This window comes from Panthera tigris, chromosome B4, assembly GCF_018350195.1.
Source record: "Panthera tigris isolate Pti1 chromosome B4, P.tigris_Pti1_mat1.1, whole genome shotgun sequence".
Lineage (NCBI taxonomy): Eukaryota > Metazoa > Chordata > Mammalia > Carnivora > Felidae > Panthera > Panthera tigris.
Genome location: NC_056666.1, coordinates 72,236,279 through 72,252,606, shown reverse-complemented (window position 1 = coordinate 72,252,606; position 16,328 = coordinate 72,236,279). Strand labels below are relative to the sequence as shown.

At 41.0% G+C, this 16,328-nt stretch overlaps 2 protein-coding genes across 6 annotated transcripts in view; one reads left to right on the top strand and one right to left on the bottom strand.

Moving 5' to 3' along the window:
• ARID2 (AT-rich interaction domain 2) overlaps positions 1 to 4,833 on the bottom strand; it is a 178,707-nt gene extending 173,874 nt beyond the window's left edge. For all 5 annotated transcript variants that reach the window (XR_006219909.1, XR_006219908.1, XR_006219907.1 and 2 more), the window contains exons 1-3: positions 4,581 to 4,833; positions 4,372 to 4,465; positions 3,205 to 3,302 (exon numbers count right to left, since the gene is read on the bottom strand). Coding sequence is in view for 1 of the 5 variants with exons in the window: in XM_042992142.1 (XP_042848076.1) it covers positions 3,205 to 3,302; positions 4,372 to 4,465; positions 4,581 to 4,672 (284 nt within the window). In the remaining 4 variants the exon portion in view is untranslated. The remainder of the gene's footprint in view (positions 1 to 3,204; positions 3,303 to 4,371; positions 4,466 to 4,580) is intronic.
• LOC122240525 (atherin-like) lies at positions 4,794 to 5,972 on the top strand. Its single transcript, XM_042993688.1, has 3 exons — positions 4,794 to 4,804; positions 4,972 to 5,167; positions 5,310 to 5,972. Exons 1-3 carry the CDS (start codon positions 4,794 to 4,796, stop codon positions 5,970 to 5,972), a joined length of 870 nt encoding a protein of 289 aa, XP_042849622.1.
• The last annotated feature ends 10,356 nt before the right edge of the window (positions 5,973 to 16,328 follow it).

Sequence of the window (16,328 nt, the reverse complement as noted above, 5' to 3'; positions counted from 1 at the left end):
TCTTCAACTAAGTATTTGAAATAGTTACCTAAATCTTCATACCAAGGCTTCAAATTTTTAAATGGGACTAACAGTAGTAAATTGCCCCCCAGTCTTTGCACCAAAATAAAATTCACTGAATAAATATAGAACATATTGTGTATATTGGCCATACATTTAACCATATGTAACTCTCAACCATATTTTAATTTCTTAAAATCATTTGCGACTAACAAACTGAATTGATAATAGACTGATTAAATGTTACAGAACATGTGTCAGGAATACAACTTTTTTTGTCCAATTAACAAATGCCCCTAAAGTCATTTGGATTTTTTTTTTTTTTTTGCACTTTAATTTCTCCAACTACAAAATGTGGGAAATATTCCCTTACCATTTTATACTTATAGGGATATCCTAATAATAAACATTTGTGGAAGAAATTGAGATGTACAGGCCAAGAAAGGAACTAAGTGGAAACAAAATATATGTACATCATAAAGGATTAATACCCAATTTTTAAATATCGAGTACTGCTACTCATTACCAGTAGGCACTAACATTTAAAACATTAAATGCCAATGTTAAAACAAATCGTCAATTGCATTTTCAATTTTAGACTTTGAGAAATTTTTATACTCAATCTACAAATGAATAAATGTATGTTTGATACAATCAAGCAAACTTTTAGCAGACCACTAAACTCTAGTTTCTACATTCAATGACTGTCCATGTTTGTATGAAAACAAACATAGAAATGTTAGGATATATACATGGCCAGCATACTAGTTTGGTCTTCTTTATTTAAGTGTCTGTAATATTATGAAGATACATCATAACTTCCTTCATACTGGCTATATCTGGCTAACAGCCATCCATCTAATTAATAATGAAATTACAGAGGAATGTCAGCAAGTATTAAACTTGTAGAGTAAATGAGAACTAACATATATAATAACAGTCTTACAATAGGTCAAATGAAAAAGGAGTTCTTATTTTAAAAAAATATTCTACCTGTGATTTACAAAACACACTGCATTATCTGCTCATCAGAAACCATGATATTCAACATGATATATCAAAGAGGGGACTCACAAAGTCACTTCATTACTATCTCTTACTATGAAGAGGAACTCTTATAGTTAAGTCACAGAATTACTGTGAAAGCTTGGCATCCTGTCTGCCAGTTAAGATTTTTCAGAGGAAGGTGTAAAACCCAGCATAATACATGTCCTCTAATTACACCACTCTGGAAAAAAATCTTTCAAGGTTGGTAGTACCCAATCTTTGACCAGCATATTTCTCTTGTATTTCTTTACAAGCCATACAAATCTTCACATGGTTTTATTTTCCAAAACAAATGCTTCAACTTTTTTCCTAGTAGCCTAGCTACAACCCTACAAAAACAAACCTGGAGAGTGACATATGGAGGAAAAACAAGTTTAGCTAAGGACATAGTTCAAAAAGCAGCTTCTAATAGGAGAATAAAGCTCAAATTGATGTAAGAACAATGTGAAGAGTCGCAAACAACCCTGAAACTATATACTTAAAAACAGTACTTGTAAGTATTATCAGTGAATGATATGATCTCAGGATAGAAATCACTACTGGAAAAAACAATATTTATGTAACTTGTAAAAAACTGGAATTCAAGGCAGTTAATTGATTATGCTAAAACTTGGTTAGTATGCATGTAAGTTCTTCAGAAAAACATCTCACGAACCATATATATCATTCAGTACCTTTTGGGTATTAAATTTCAGTCAATCAATCCAATAAATATTAGGCATAACTTTAAACTGTGTTACAAAACAGTTTAAAATCCAAACAGTTCAAACTGATTATCAGAAAACCAAGACCTGTATGAATAATATTCCTCTCAATATTATAAATGGAAATGGGCAAGTGAGTATCACCATAAATATAAAATTCTCTACTTCTCACCACATTACTTCTCACCAAATCAACAGTTTTGGGGGGTTAATTTAATTTTACTTTGTTTTTCGCTTTAGATCTTTATTTAAAAATGTACGCACACCTACTGCCATCACAGACAAACTAGAGTAAATAACAACTAGCCATATTTAATATTTTCTAGACTTCTGTGCAACTCAGTAACTATCCAAAAAGTTCTGTGAACTCTTCAGCTTCAAGCCTGAAGTCAGTCTAAGATAGCCAATAGAAAGTACACCTGGGCAATTACTGCATTTCCTACTTCAGAGTGTTGAACTTAAGACAGAGTATCTACATTTGGATACTGCATTTGGAGCAATGAGAAGTGCCAAGCTCAATCTATGCAGAAGCTACATTAACTAAAAAAAGGCTATCCCTTAATATCATTATCAAAAAGCAATAAATATGAAGAGCATTATTTTAGTTTTAAATAACCACCACCAACTAAGGACCCTCTATGAGTAAGCATTAAAAATAAAAGATGACCTCATAACAGGTTACAATATGAAAATATTCCTAGCAGAAAAAAATAATAATACAGCTTAATCAGGAAATATCTTTTCTGAAGTGTATCACATTATCAACTGAATAAGCAATTTACTTTGTCATATACAGTCAAAGGAGGGAGAAAATGAAAAGAAAATCGAAATCATTGTACTCCACTTAGTAATCTTCCTACATATATAATAATCCTTTGGAACGTTTTGAAGTCACTCAAAAATTCCAAAGAACTCTAAAAACTCTCCTGGTCACCTAAGGCACGAACATGTTATGCAGTGTAGAAATATTCTACTGAAAAACCACTCCGTTACACGGTTCCACACAAGAGGTTTCATTTTTTAAAAATCTTAAAAGTCAGGATTTTAAAAAGGCAAAGGAGTTTCGAAGGCAAAGAAAAATTTTCCCAAGGGATACAAAGTTTCATTAACTATCTTAACTCTTTTACTAAGCATCACCTCTCTGCCCCTCCGTGGATATCAAGCCATCAATAACAATGTCACAAAAGAATGTTTACCAAGATGGGGGGTAGGGTGTCACCTGTAAAGATCCTGTATGAAAAATGTAAACAATCCTAAAATAGATGAGGAAAACTTTCACCTTCCTACAACCTCGCTTTATGGGTATTTGATGTTTCTCAGACTGAAAAAATGAACAGAAGTCTAGAGACTGTCTGCTGTGCAAGGTTTGTTTGGGGGCTTTCTTTTTGCTAAAAACAAATCTCCCCTTAAGTCCCTCGATTCCAAATACTGTGGAAGAGTCACTACTACTCACCGCAAGTAATACTGTTTTAAAGCAAAGGCAGCGTTAGAACAACTTCTGGGAAAGTTGAACTCTTCAACAATTTCTCCCCACTGATTCTTCTCAGAAACCTGTTAAAAACACAGCCACACTTGTCTGAGAGTGCACCATCCAAGAAAACTCTAACCTAACTGTGAAATAAATACCCATTCTACAGAGATCTGTAGATACCTCAAGCATCAGTGGGTGTTTCAGATCGATCCGTAAGAGTTCCTAAGCAAGGGCTGCTCGAATCACCGTGTTTTCACCCGAGAGCCCTGTATTTAATAGCACTTGTTTTGTTTGGGGGGCGGGAGGGGGGGGTGGTGGTGGGTTTGTTTTGTTTTTGAAGCCCGGACAATAACCAATCGCAAGTCCCTCTGTCGCCCCCTTTTAAATCTCAACGCGGTCCGTTTACACTAAAAAAAAAAAAAGTTCAAAAGGATCAATACTGTTCCGGACAGCGACGTCCGCAGGTTCTGGGGGGGCCGGGGCCGGGGCCGATTCCGATCCCTCTCCCAGATCTATCCATCTCCATAGGCCCTTCTTTGAGGCCTACAGCTTCTGCCTAGCCTTGAAGCCTAAGATGGCTATTTGGAGACAGGTCCTGGTTTCTTTTGTTAGCTGTATAAACCGAGGGCGACGGGGCCGAGGCTGTGCCCCCGGCTGCCGGGATCATTTCGCAGCCGATTATCGATGTTAAACCTGCCCGCGCTAATTTTGAGTTGCACGAAAACTGCTCTCAGAGTCTGTGTGTCTCTGTGTCTCCGCCTGTGCTAGAGCGGCAGCGGCGGCAGAGCTGACTCGCGAGCGAGCGAGCGGGCGGGCGGGCGCGGGCGCGGGGCTTGGGCGGGCGCCCCGCACGCCCGCACTCCCCGCCGCGGCGCTCAGACCCCGTCGGGCCGGCCGGGCACCGGGCAGGGCGCGAGCCGGCGCCGGGCCGCCCGCCCGCCCGAGCCCCGCGCCCGCCGCGCGCACGCGAGCCACCAGGCCAAAAACAGCCCCGCCGCCGTCCGCCTCCGTGCCACCGGCTGCGAGCGAAAAGAACGCCTTTTGCCCCCGCGGGCCACCCCCCCAGCCCCGAGCGCCCACTCCGGGGTCAAAGGAGACTTTTTGGAAGAGGCCAGCGAGAGGGAAATACAAATTAAAACTTCCACTCACCTTCGCGAATCCGCCTAAAGTAGTGACTCTGGTGTAGAGACCGTGAAGATCCAGCTCCTTCCCACCCACCGCAGGGATTTTTTTAAAAGGCGACCTGCGGGAGAGAGAAAGCCCCGCACTTGTCAGCCGGGACCCCGCGCCCGGCCCGGGCGGGAGAGCCCCGTTCGCCCCGGCTCGCCCCGGCGCTGCCCCCCCGGTTCTGCTCTCACCCTCTGCTGTGGTGGAACTGCCGCAGCTCGTCCAGGAAAGCGAGTCCCTTTCTCCGCTCGTCCGGAGGCGCCTTCCCCGTCGAGTTTGCCATTATTTTTTCAAAGGAGGTTTTAAAAAAACCCAGATCGGTGTTTTAAAAGCGCCCCCCGCTCCCTGCGCTTCCTACCAGAGCCCGGAGCCCATTCCTCGGCCGGCGGCGGCGGGGCTCAGTCATGGGCCGGCGGTGGCGGCGGCGGCGGCGGCGGCGGCGGCGGCGGCGCAGGGAGGGAGGGAGGGAGGGGGAGGAGGAGGAGGAGGAGGGGAAGGAGGGAGCAGGAGGCCAGGGGGAGAGGAGGGAAGGAGGGAGGGGAATTTCTAAAAAAGTTTAAAGAAATCGGAGCGAAACTAGAGGGGCAGGCGACTGCCGGATCCGCGCGAAGCCGCGGGGCGAGCGCGGCCCCCACCCCTTCCTTCCCTCCCTCCCCGCGGCCCGGCTCTCGCCCGCCTCTCAGCGCCGCCGGCCCAGGCGGCTCGGCCTGGGGACGCGATTCAACATGGTGCTGCTGCCGGGGGCGCGCGAGCGGGCGAGGGGAAAGGCGAGCCGACGGTGAGGGGCCGGGGCGGCCGGAGGCCGGGAGTTTCGGCGGCCGCGGCGGCGGGGCTGGGGCAGGCGGGGCTGGGGGTGGGGAGGGGGAGGTCTGTGTGGTGGTTTGTGGAAAGAGGGGTGACAGCGTGTATTCCGGCCGCAGCTCCGCGGGGCCCTCGCACACATTCACGCGCGGCCTCCGCCGCGGCGGCTGGGGCGTCCCCGGGCAGAAAGCACCGGCGGCAGCCGAGCCGCTGCGCGCCGCCCGCCCGCTTCCTTCCCCGCCAGCCTCCCTCTCTGCCGCCGCCAGCGCCGCCGCCACGGCCGGGCAGCCAGCGCCGCACAGCGACCCCCGAGGGCCGGCCGCGGCACTGCGCCTGGCTCCACACCGCCCCGGCAGCTCCTCGCGGGGAACAATAGACTCGGCTCGCCGGGCTTAGGGTTCATCTGCAATGTGCCGCACATTTCACACGCACACAAAGCCGGCGGAAAGGGGGGCGGCGCGGGGAAACGGCCACTACCGGTTGTTCCAGGGTTAGGGGTGGAGGCGATGTTCGCGTCCCCGGCCCGGCTGTTGGAAGGGCCGCCTCTGAGTCCCTGCCAGCCCGACACAACCGGTCTGGCGCTCGGGAGGGAAGGGAAGCTCCGAGGGGCAGCTCCTCACGCTACGCATCATTCACAGATCGGAATAAAGTCATATTTGTTACCTTTTTTTTTTCCCCAAGGTCTAAAGGAATCGGCTTTTGTGAGCCTTGTGCTAGTATTTTGGGGCCTGATTAGCACATTTTCCATGAATTATCCACAAACTAACTTTAGCAAACTGTAAATTAAATACAATGTGAACTGTCTGTCCTAGTTCTGTGGAAATACAGTAATGCTCTTAATTCATCTTGCCTTTGGTTTCACATATCAAACTAGATTATTTTATGCTGAGTTATGCAAACAGTAATTAAACTGGTTGGGAACCAATTCTTTGAACCTTAACAATAATTAACGTTTATATTTTTACATTAAGATATCTTAAAGGTAGAAGCGCTTAAATAGTGAATAATGCCTTGTTTTTCCTTGCTTTCTCTCAAATGTCTTAAATGCCATCCCCGTAGAAAATATTTTGAAGGTTAATAAAGCTGCTTAAAGGGAGACTAATCTCAACAAATACTCCCACCTAAGTTTGCATTTACAAGGGGTGCTGGAGACGGCCCTTTGCTACAAATGCTAATTAAGCTTCACAGTGTGAGGCGTATCTTTATTCCCATTTTAGTGATCGCCACTATTGGCAAAGTCATCGACTAACCCAAGGTCACAGGCTTATACAGGTCTGGATGATTATTTCAGGTAGTAGTTCCAATGGGAACATTTATTTGCTGGTGAAAAAAAAATTATGTAATGTAGTCCAGCATGCTTCCGGTGCTCACTCTAGGAAACGGATTTATTTCCCAAGTAAAGTTTGTCTCTTAAATGGGGTTGGAATGAGACTGTGGCTAGGAAGTTCCTGACACCCAAGGGCCAGTGAGTGTCTGAGACGGAAGCCAGTGAAAGGCGGAGACCCAGCTGGGGGAGTGGAGAAGCTGGGCCGGGGCCGGAGGCAAGAAGCGGGGGGTGGGGTAGGAGGGAGACCAGGTCATCTGTCCCTTCCCCCACCGGTCCTCTTAGGGGTGGTGGAGATGTGGGCCGCAGAGCTGCCAGGCCGGCGCTGTGCGGATTCCCTAAACGCCGCACTTGCGCACAGCCCCTTACGTAACTGTCAGCGCCGGGGATTCCCTAGAGGGGGTCATTCTATTCAACCATTACACACACCCCGGGCTGCTGCCGCCGCGCCGCCGCCGCCTCACAAAATGGCGGCGCCCATAGAGGAGACAGCGGCCGCCTCCTCGGCCCCATTTTGTGGGAGGCGAGAGATCTGTCAACATGGAATACCTCTGCTGAGGATGCATCCGAGTTTGGAAATCCTGCTGAAGAGATGGAGCCGAGGGGAATCTCGTTCAACGGAAAATGTCAACGACTTCTAGCACCTCCACGCTTTTTAAAAAAAATTATTATTTTCATTTTCTCGAAGGAAGCGCCAGAAGCCGCCGGGGTAATTGTAACTAAGGGGAGAAGGGAAAGCTGCGGCGTCTCGGTCGCTTTGGTTGCTCTTCCGCGCTCCCGGCAGCTGACCGCGATTTCGCGGAGGGTCGCCTGAGCCGCCCGTCCCGCTCCGAGGGGACGGGGACAGGGCGACGTGGAACGACAGCGGCGGCCTTAGTAGCGCCACTTGTGCAGCGAGACTTTTCGGTAGTTTTTAAATGCCAGAGTCCACAGCACCGTCGGTACCCCTCGTCAGAGTCGTGGGCTTTGGGAACCTCGGACGCCTTTGCTCCGGGAACTCGCGGTCGGCCGGGAGCAGGGAAGCCGGGTTGCGGGGAGCGGGCCGTACTCGGGGATTCGGGCCGCCCTGGCCCACCGGGTGGTCGCGATCCGGGCCCGGGTCCTGGATGCTGCTGGTGGGGCAGGAGTGAGAACGAGGGCATGTACACTGAAATTTAGGTCGTCCGAGTCGGGATCTAGGGTTGTGTGTTGATAATGTCTCCGGTCAGACGTCAGAACATCTTTCCTAGCATCCCACTCTGCAGTGGGCATATCGGTCTCATTTCATATCAAAGGGCGGAGTGGAGAAATGACATTTATTTTTATTTTTATTTTTATTTTTTAAGGGGAGGTTGCCACTTTTAAAGCACTGCTTGCTGTTAATGTGTGTTATGTGTATACACACCTGCATATACAATAGTGTGCTTTGCTTTTAAGTACGAGTATCGAAGGGCAAAGACCTGGAGTGGGAATCTAACGTTTTAATGCCCTTAAAAAAATTAAGATGTAATGTGTAACTGAAGAGTTGACTTTGAAAAAAAAAAATCTTTTTCTGAAAAGAACCCATCATATTCAAAATGGACTCCTAAAGTATATCTGATGGGTAGAATATAAATTCATAACATTTTGGATATTCTCTCGTCAAAGGAAAAAAAAACATAAAATTTGATGTTTCACAGATTACTACACGATTCAACTTCCCCAAGACCAGAAAAATGTAAGGCAAAAGTAAGCTATTAAGGGTATTCGCTTGTAAGAGGAATGCTTACATGGTAAGGGAAGGGGAGGTTCACTGATGAAACTTAAATGTGCATTATACGAGTAATTTATTTACAAAAAAAATTTTTTTTACAGTTGCAGCAATCATTTGTATTTGCATGACTTTTTCTTTTTTTGTAGGTGTTTTGGCAGTGTTGATTTTGACCCTCATATTTCCTCTCTAGGGCAAAGCTGCATTTTTCTGCAGGCTACGTCTCAATCACTAAGTTCCATGTCCTGCCGCACCCGAATGCTAGTTCTGGTGTGTGCATTACCAAGATACAGTTTCGGATCCTGTCTGTTCCTACTGATGTTCTTTATATTTAATAAATTTAGTGACCACTAACCAGTCTGTATCTCTTGCAAGAATACCCACCCTATCTTAGCACCCAAGTACCCAGAGAGTATTTTTTTATGGGATTGCACCTAACAGTAACCCTAGAGAATAGTATTACGTTTCTTTGTACCATACTGCATTTCCTATAGTGGGCAGCATAGAGCAGGTGGATCCTGGAAGAAAATGATAGAGAAGTGCAACAGTTTTACAATATTCTTTAATATTCTCTAATTTGATGATGTAAATAAAATATAATTCATAGTTTTCAAGCATCAATAGAAATCATTCCTATAAAAAGTACCAGTGACAGTGGAAATTGTTGAAACTCAATTTGTATAGTTTACTGTTCTGATGAGAAATGTTGACAAAGCCTTTTTGATGTGAAAAAATGCAAAAAGTGTGGTTTTTAATTGTAACTGCAAACCCTACACATCATAATTACAAGTTTGTTATTTTATATGCACCTCTGATCCTTATAATCAGTTTTAATATTATATAAAACTTAAAAAACTAAACCAAATTTCAAATCAAGCATGTCAGGTTATAAAATTACAACAGCTGAACTACCTTAATTGAGGAATTGGTACATCGATTCACTGGAGACATTTTTGGATTTTAAGTTACTCTATGGTTTAAAAGAATTGGTTGAACAAGGCAGTTGAACTTAAAAGTTTTATGTCTTTAAAGATGATCTTAAGAGGAAAGGAATTGTTGGTAAGATAAGAGAATGCTTTCACCATTTGCTGCTCTTGCCCGTGTCTACTGCTGTACTTTTTTATGTGGGCTAACTTGTCTTGTTTGAACCTTTGATTGTAATATCAAATCATAGATAAAGTCTTTCTTCATGATAGCGACTCTTAAGGATTACTTGTAACTACGCTTTTAAAAAGTGAGGATATAGTTTATTCTACTACAGGTTAAGGTTTTAAGTAGATATTCTGAATTTGCAGTGGACAGACTTTTGAATGGTTTGTTCCTAAAGGGTCTGATAAGTTTGGGGATATTTCTTTGTTGTAATTTCTTTTCAATAGATATTAAAGGCTATGCTTTGTACATAAATCCAGTGTAGTAAGACTTAATAATTTAAAAAACTATATTTTAGCCAATTATAGTGTTCTTTTGAGAGGCATCCCCAAATGTGCTTTTCACAGGGAGCTGTTCTCATTATGTCAGTTACCTAATCTTGAATTTTTTTAATTGTTACGGGTTTAAGGTGCTACATTTGTGCATTGTTATTTATTTCATCTAATTTGGTCACTAAAAAAGAACAGTAGGCCCCAAACTAACTGTGCTCTTTATAAAGTACCACAGTTTTTACTAGTTTAATGGTTTGTTTATAGTATTTTAAAAGTTATTAAAACTAGGAGAGCATAAATACTAAACCAAGGAAATAATTATTTTTTATCAATGCAGTTTACTAAGTCACTGAATAAATACTTATTGAATGCCTCCATTGGGCAAAATGGGAGAGGGTGAGAGAAATTGACTTGGCCCTCAAAGAAATTATACTCCAGTATACTAGATTTTTCTTAACTGCTAGCTTTAGAAGATTATAACAAAATATTCAGACCATAGAGTTCTTAATTTTTAACACTTAAGCAGGATGTTTAGCATAGAGTTAAATTCAAAATTCTGCTTAGAATAGAGACATTTAAATATAATTACGTACAAAATTATATTACTGTTAGGATCAGTGTAGTATTACTGTTATTCAAAGTGCTGTAAAAATATTAATAGCAGCATTTAAATCACATCCTTTGAAAACTCAGATCCACAAAAAATATGATTCCAGTAATTAACTTTTTAATTATGGGAAAAGCAAGGGAGTGTAAAAAATATACTACTGAGCAAACGAACAGGAATTGTTTTAATGAAATTTGATTTTCTGTTTCAATTTTTTGGTACATTGACTCTTCTGACATTGCACTTTGCTATTAATTTAAAAAAATTAAACTCCAAAGACACATTAATTCTGTATTTAATGCAAATTTAATTCTTGACTAGCTGTAAAGCTTAAAGAGTTGGCAGTCTTGTTGGTGAAACAATAAAATAGGAATTAAGCTGAAATGCAAAACTATGTAATAATTAGGTTTCATAAATACATATATAGGTTTTCCTCTATAGCTATATGAATCAGAGAAGTATTGACTTATAATAATTTATTTAGTTTTTGTTTTTCTCTGAAAACATACCACAAACTGCATGTCAAAATTGAAAGTCAACCAGAGCCAGTGTAAATTGTTGAGGCTTATTGCCATCCATTAAGGGAAATTCTAACCAAAGGTTTAGTGGCAGCAATTTTAAAGGTGCCATGGTTCTTTGACATAATTTGTAGTATGTAGAACTCAATTAAAAACATTCTAGAATAGTCTGTGTGTGATAATGTACATGAGAAATACTATCTGTTCTTTGGGGGTATAAAATACCTGACTTAATATTTACATGTAACTACAATGCTTGCAGGTGTTTTAAACAAAAATGAAAATTTTAAGAGTGTTGCACTACATCTTATAACCAAATTATTAATAACATAATCTCTTATTAATAATACTAATATTAAACAGCCATTAGTCATTATTGCTAGCCTAAATAAGTGTAAGTGTAGGTCCTGTTCTAATGTCTAGTAATTTTAACTGCATTTAAAGATAGATTTCCTCAAGTTTAATCAGGGGTTAAACAATGGTCCTCCTCTTCTGGAAACTGAAAGAAGCTTCCCTCCCTTTAGCATATGCAAGAATTTGCTTTCTTCCCACTGAATTAAATCCATCCTTGACATTGCCATTTGCTAACCTCAGTTGTTTTATCTGCTCCATTAAAGTTAGGGCCACCAAAAATAATGATACCAAGACCACAACACCCTGGGTGGGTTTGTGCCTACCACAAATATGCTCCTTCCCACCTTATCCTTGTTCTCAATGTCAGTTTAAGAGACTTTTAGAACATTACTCTTAGTATTATTTCTAAACTGGGTAAGAGAGTTGACTTGTGGTCTACATATGGTGTTCAAAGAATCCACTAACCCTGTGAAACACTGTGTTTGTTCATTCTTATAGGGCGAGGGTCTCAGCAGGCATGGGCATCTTAAAGGGCCCTGTGATACCCAAAAAGCTAAAGTTCTGTTTGCTAAAGACAAGTAGGAAGTTTAAAGCATCACTTCAGGGGCTGCTTTGTATTTTGTGTGTGGGCCTCAAGGGAAAGGCATTTTGAAACTTTAGTTAAGGAATACCTTGTAGTTCATCAGATTATAAGAATTACAGCCAACAAACAAAAATCTGTTTCTAAAGGACGATAGGTTTTTTAAGAAAGTTTTATTAAATGCATTTAACCATTTTTCAATTTGTTCTCTACTGAAAATGTATGGATAAGAAGTTAAATTAATTCAAAATGGGTCCCCAAAATAGTTCTTTAACTTCTTAGGAATGCCTAGGGATATATATGCATTTATTATAATTGCATGCATAGTAGTGCGTGTTTTGTGTTCCTGGGTGACAGTGATCAGAATGTTACCAATGGTGTGGCCAGGTCACACTGCAGTCTTCCTGTTCTCCTTTGTACTTACTTGCTCTGCTCTTCTTTGCTCCCTTTTCTGAGGAATGTCCCTAGAAGTTGTCCCAGACCTTGCTTTTGTGGAGATCTGTCAACAGAGCTTTATCTCCCAGCAGGGTCTTGTAGCTTATCTGTGGGTCCAGTGTATGATAATTAGAACTTAAAGGATACTAGTCAGACTGCAGTTCATCATAACCTTTTTTAAAAATGCTAAACCACTTCAGTCCTAACTGTGCATTTTCTAAATTGTTCAGTGGCTATTAGAAATACATTAATTATTTCTGTGCTCCTTTTTGGTTATAGATCCTTATATGCATAATTGTTATGTAAAATTTATAATTCCATGCATTGTTTTAGGGGTGGGGGAAGGTTAGCACCCTTCTTGTTTTCCATGTACACTAACATTAAGATTTTGGTGTACTCCCTACTGAACCAAAGGGAAAGGGCATATTTGAGAGAAAACATGTGCTTTTCTCAGACTCCAATAATTAGGCTGATGCACTTGATTTATGTTACACATTGAGTTCATTCTTAAGGTAAACATTTTACAGTATGCCTCCTGGCTCACAAATCAGTTCTTTTTCTTCTAAACATTCCTCTGTCTTGCTAATAAAATCCAATTTCCGGAATCATAGTTGCTAAGCAAATATGTGTAATACCATAAATTTATCTGAATCATTTATTATTTAAAGAATAGTGTATAAGAATTTAAACAGAAGTCATTGATCAGTGAAAGTGACAGAAAAGAAGCAAAATAAAAATGGAATTATGGTAGAATAAACTAAAAGGCCTTACTTTAGGGAATTATTGGGAAAACTGAACTCAGATATGAGGTCTGGGGCTTTGTAGGCAATACTTTATCTTAAATTAGAATCTGTAGGAATCCCTTTATCACTTAGACTTTCTTTGCCAGTGTGCATTGCTTGTTTAGTAACCAGGTAAGAACATTTGAAATACAACTTATATAACATATTTATAACTATTACTGCTACATATGGACTAACATTTTTAGGCTCATTGCTATACCTTGTAAAAATGTTTAATGGCTAAGTGCCCTATAAAAGGCTACCTGCCCATGTAAATAGGTCTTAGCTCTCAGTCTGGTACAGCTTGGCAAATTCTTTTTGACATAGCTTGAGTTGCCAGGAATGTAGGGGCATCATTCCTTGCCCATGAACATACATCCTCTTTGCTGGTGAAGGTGAAATCTGAGCCAGAGGATTCTGTAGGACCTAGTACGGTGGCCATCCTCTCAGTGAGCACATTTAGGGAAGCAGTCTTATTGCTCTCTTATCTTAATAATTTGTTATCTTTCTGAGATTGTGTATAACCTCACTTGGAATGTTATTTCCCTGAACCATTGTGCTTCACAGATGTTGTGACCGTTTCCCCTTGGGAAATATCAAGCCAGGCCAAATATGTATGACCATGAGTGTGCATGAACTTGACAAATGAAATCGGTATCTTTAAAATTATCATACTCTTTTTCTTAAAGTCACAATTTAAAGCTGGAGGCTTCACTCAAAGTGTCCGGTAGCATATTTGTCCGTTTGTTTGTTTGTTTAAAGAACAGCAACACATTTAGATTTAGTTTGTTTTCATGAGACAGCTACTTTTTTTCTTCTCTTTTTCTTTTCTTCTTTTTAGTGTAGTCCACACAATGTTACATTAGTTTCAGGTGTACAACTTAGTGATTTGATAATTTTATACATTACACTGTGTTTACCACAACAGGCAGCATTTTTTCTGTAGCCCGGAATAAGCTGTGTAAGAATTAAAGGACACCCTCTGCTGAATGTAAGGCAGGTACCTCCATTATTTTCCCACAAATTTTATCATGATAAACCAGTGCCATATTCCGAACTTTAAAGGAGGTTTTTACTTCTCGGTATCCAAACATTGCACACATTATTCAGGTAAAAGACACTGGTATCATAAGAGTTCCTCCCTTAATGTTTTTGCGGTAATTGAGAACAAACCCTGTATTTAAGGGATGTATTGTTACTGTATCTTTTGAGTTTCCACAGCCAAAAATATAAGAGCAATAACTAGGTACAGGTCTATTATTTTTAGAAAAATTAGTTTTATTCAGTCATCGATAAGAGACACTCCTCACCTTATAATTGAGACTCAGTAAACCACAAAATTCAAGAAGGGTTGTGTAGCAAGTTGCAACTCTTCCAGTGTTTGCGTAGTGTTATGCACTTGTCATTCTAGTGGTGGTCGTTTGCCAGTCTTTGATGGAAGAGAGACTGGCTATCCAGGTTTCTCTGTGTTGACTGACAGGTCTCAAGTAAGAATTTATTTTCCATGAAGAAAAGTAAATAAATGGAAAGATTTTCAGAACAGTAAATCTTACCCGAATGTTCCATAATCTCTGGACCCCGTTCAGAAGTGACCAAGACAAACCTCAAAACATAAAAGCAAAAGTCGGGCTATACTGCCGGGGACAGATTCTAACCTAATTAAGAACCATCAAATGAAGTCAGAGGTAAAACCTTGCTATTGACAGGCAAGTTAAATGATGCTGGCTCCTGGAGATTTTAGTTACTTCATGGTGGATTCTCTTGGTCTGGAAAGTTTTTTAGACATATCTGAAACATGAGATTGAATTTTCCTGACCAGAAAACCAGTGTTAGGACAGAAGGTCCATCAGCTATCTAGATAGACCCCGGTGCTACCAAGAGTTATCTCTGATCTGTTCCTGCTAGTCCAGTGCTTCAAGTGGGATGTGTCCAAGAAACTTTATTCTACACATTGTATCTGTAAGAAACTAAAAGTTAATGATAAATCTTTTGACGGGTGAGATAATCATCTTAAACATAAAACACAGACCCAAGACACAAGACCTTTGAATCTGACAAGTAGTCAGGAATACTACTGACTTAACAAGTCATACTTGACAAGTAATACTACTACTTAACAAGGCCGCCGTAGGTGAAGGTCAAGCTATATCTTGGAACCTAGGAACCTAGATGGAGACAAGGTAGTGGATACCTGGAAATCTCCTAGGCCATTAATATTTTAGGAATTTAAAAAGAATCCAGTCTCGTTGCCGAAAATTTTTTAAAAGTGGCCATTGTGCCTGGCCACTTCGATTGTTTCTTTAGAATCCTATGTGGATGTTATACTGCCCTTAGTGTTTCTAGATGGAGGTGCAACAGTTTTGAATAATCAGTAGGACTTGATAAGCTTCTTTTTACAATCTATCTGAAAAAGTATATTTCCTGATTATTACTAGACAAAATGATATTGATGGGCTTTAGCAATAAAGACTTGCCAACAGTTGTTAGGTCAGCTCTTGCATACGAGTATGTTCCTATCTGTCCTTCAAAGGCACACATAATCACTGGAACATAGTCTTGTGGACAACACAAATAATATTGACCTGAATATTTGCTGTGGACTCCTTAGGGGGATGATTTTATTTAGTTTGCAGCCTCATCTTGAAAAACAGTAACATCTGAATGAGTTAGCAGAGGAAACCAGTTGGTTAATAAAGATAAGAGCAGCGATGCCTGTGAACAAGAGGTCACCGCAGCCTTAGGTTAGCAAGAATAACAACATTTTGTAATAGCCACAGCTTGAGACTATAAGGACTACTGGATATTTTAGTTCCTCCAAAAGTGAGGAATTATTATTATTACAGTTATCTAAAAGAACTACCCAAAAGCTTCCGGAGAATCAATCAGTTGTGACATTTGAGAAATAAAAGTGTAATCTCAGGTAAGAAAAGCACTTTCTGCCATCTAGGAAGAATATGAAGATAGGAAGAATTTTTACTACTTTGTGTTAAAAATAGACTGCATATGCAGAGGCTAATTTATGTTTTTCTTTGAGCTATCATTTCCCTGTTCAGATACTTATGCTTAAGTATCTGTTTTGGTCATAGCACCATTTATTTAAATAAGATGAGTTGATGAAAACTCTTTCTTTAAATAAGAAATCATACATAATCAAAGATGTGTATGTGACCATTTATTTGAAAGAGATGTGCCGATGATTTTGTTCTCAAAACAAATTTGCAAACAAACTTTCGGAAATCAAAATGTCATTTTAGGTGTTATTAACAAGGCTACAAATTACTAAATCAGACAACCAATCTGAATTACGGCCTACTAAAGTTATGCTATTTTCACTGAGCATAGCAGCACTGAAGTACCAAGTGTTTAACAGGACTACTTTAAAAAAATC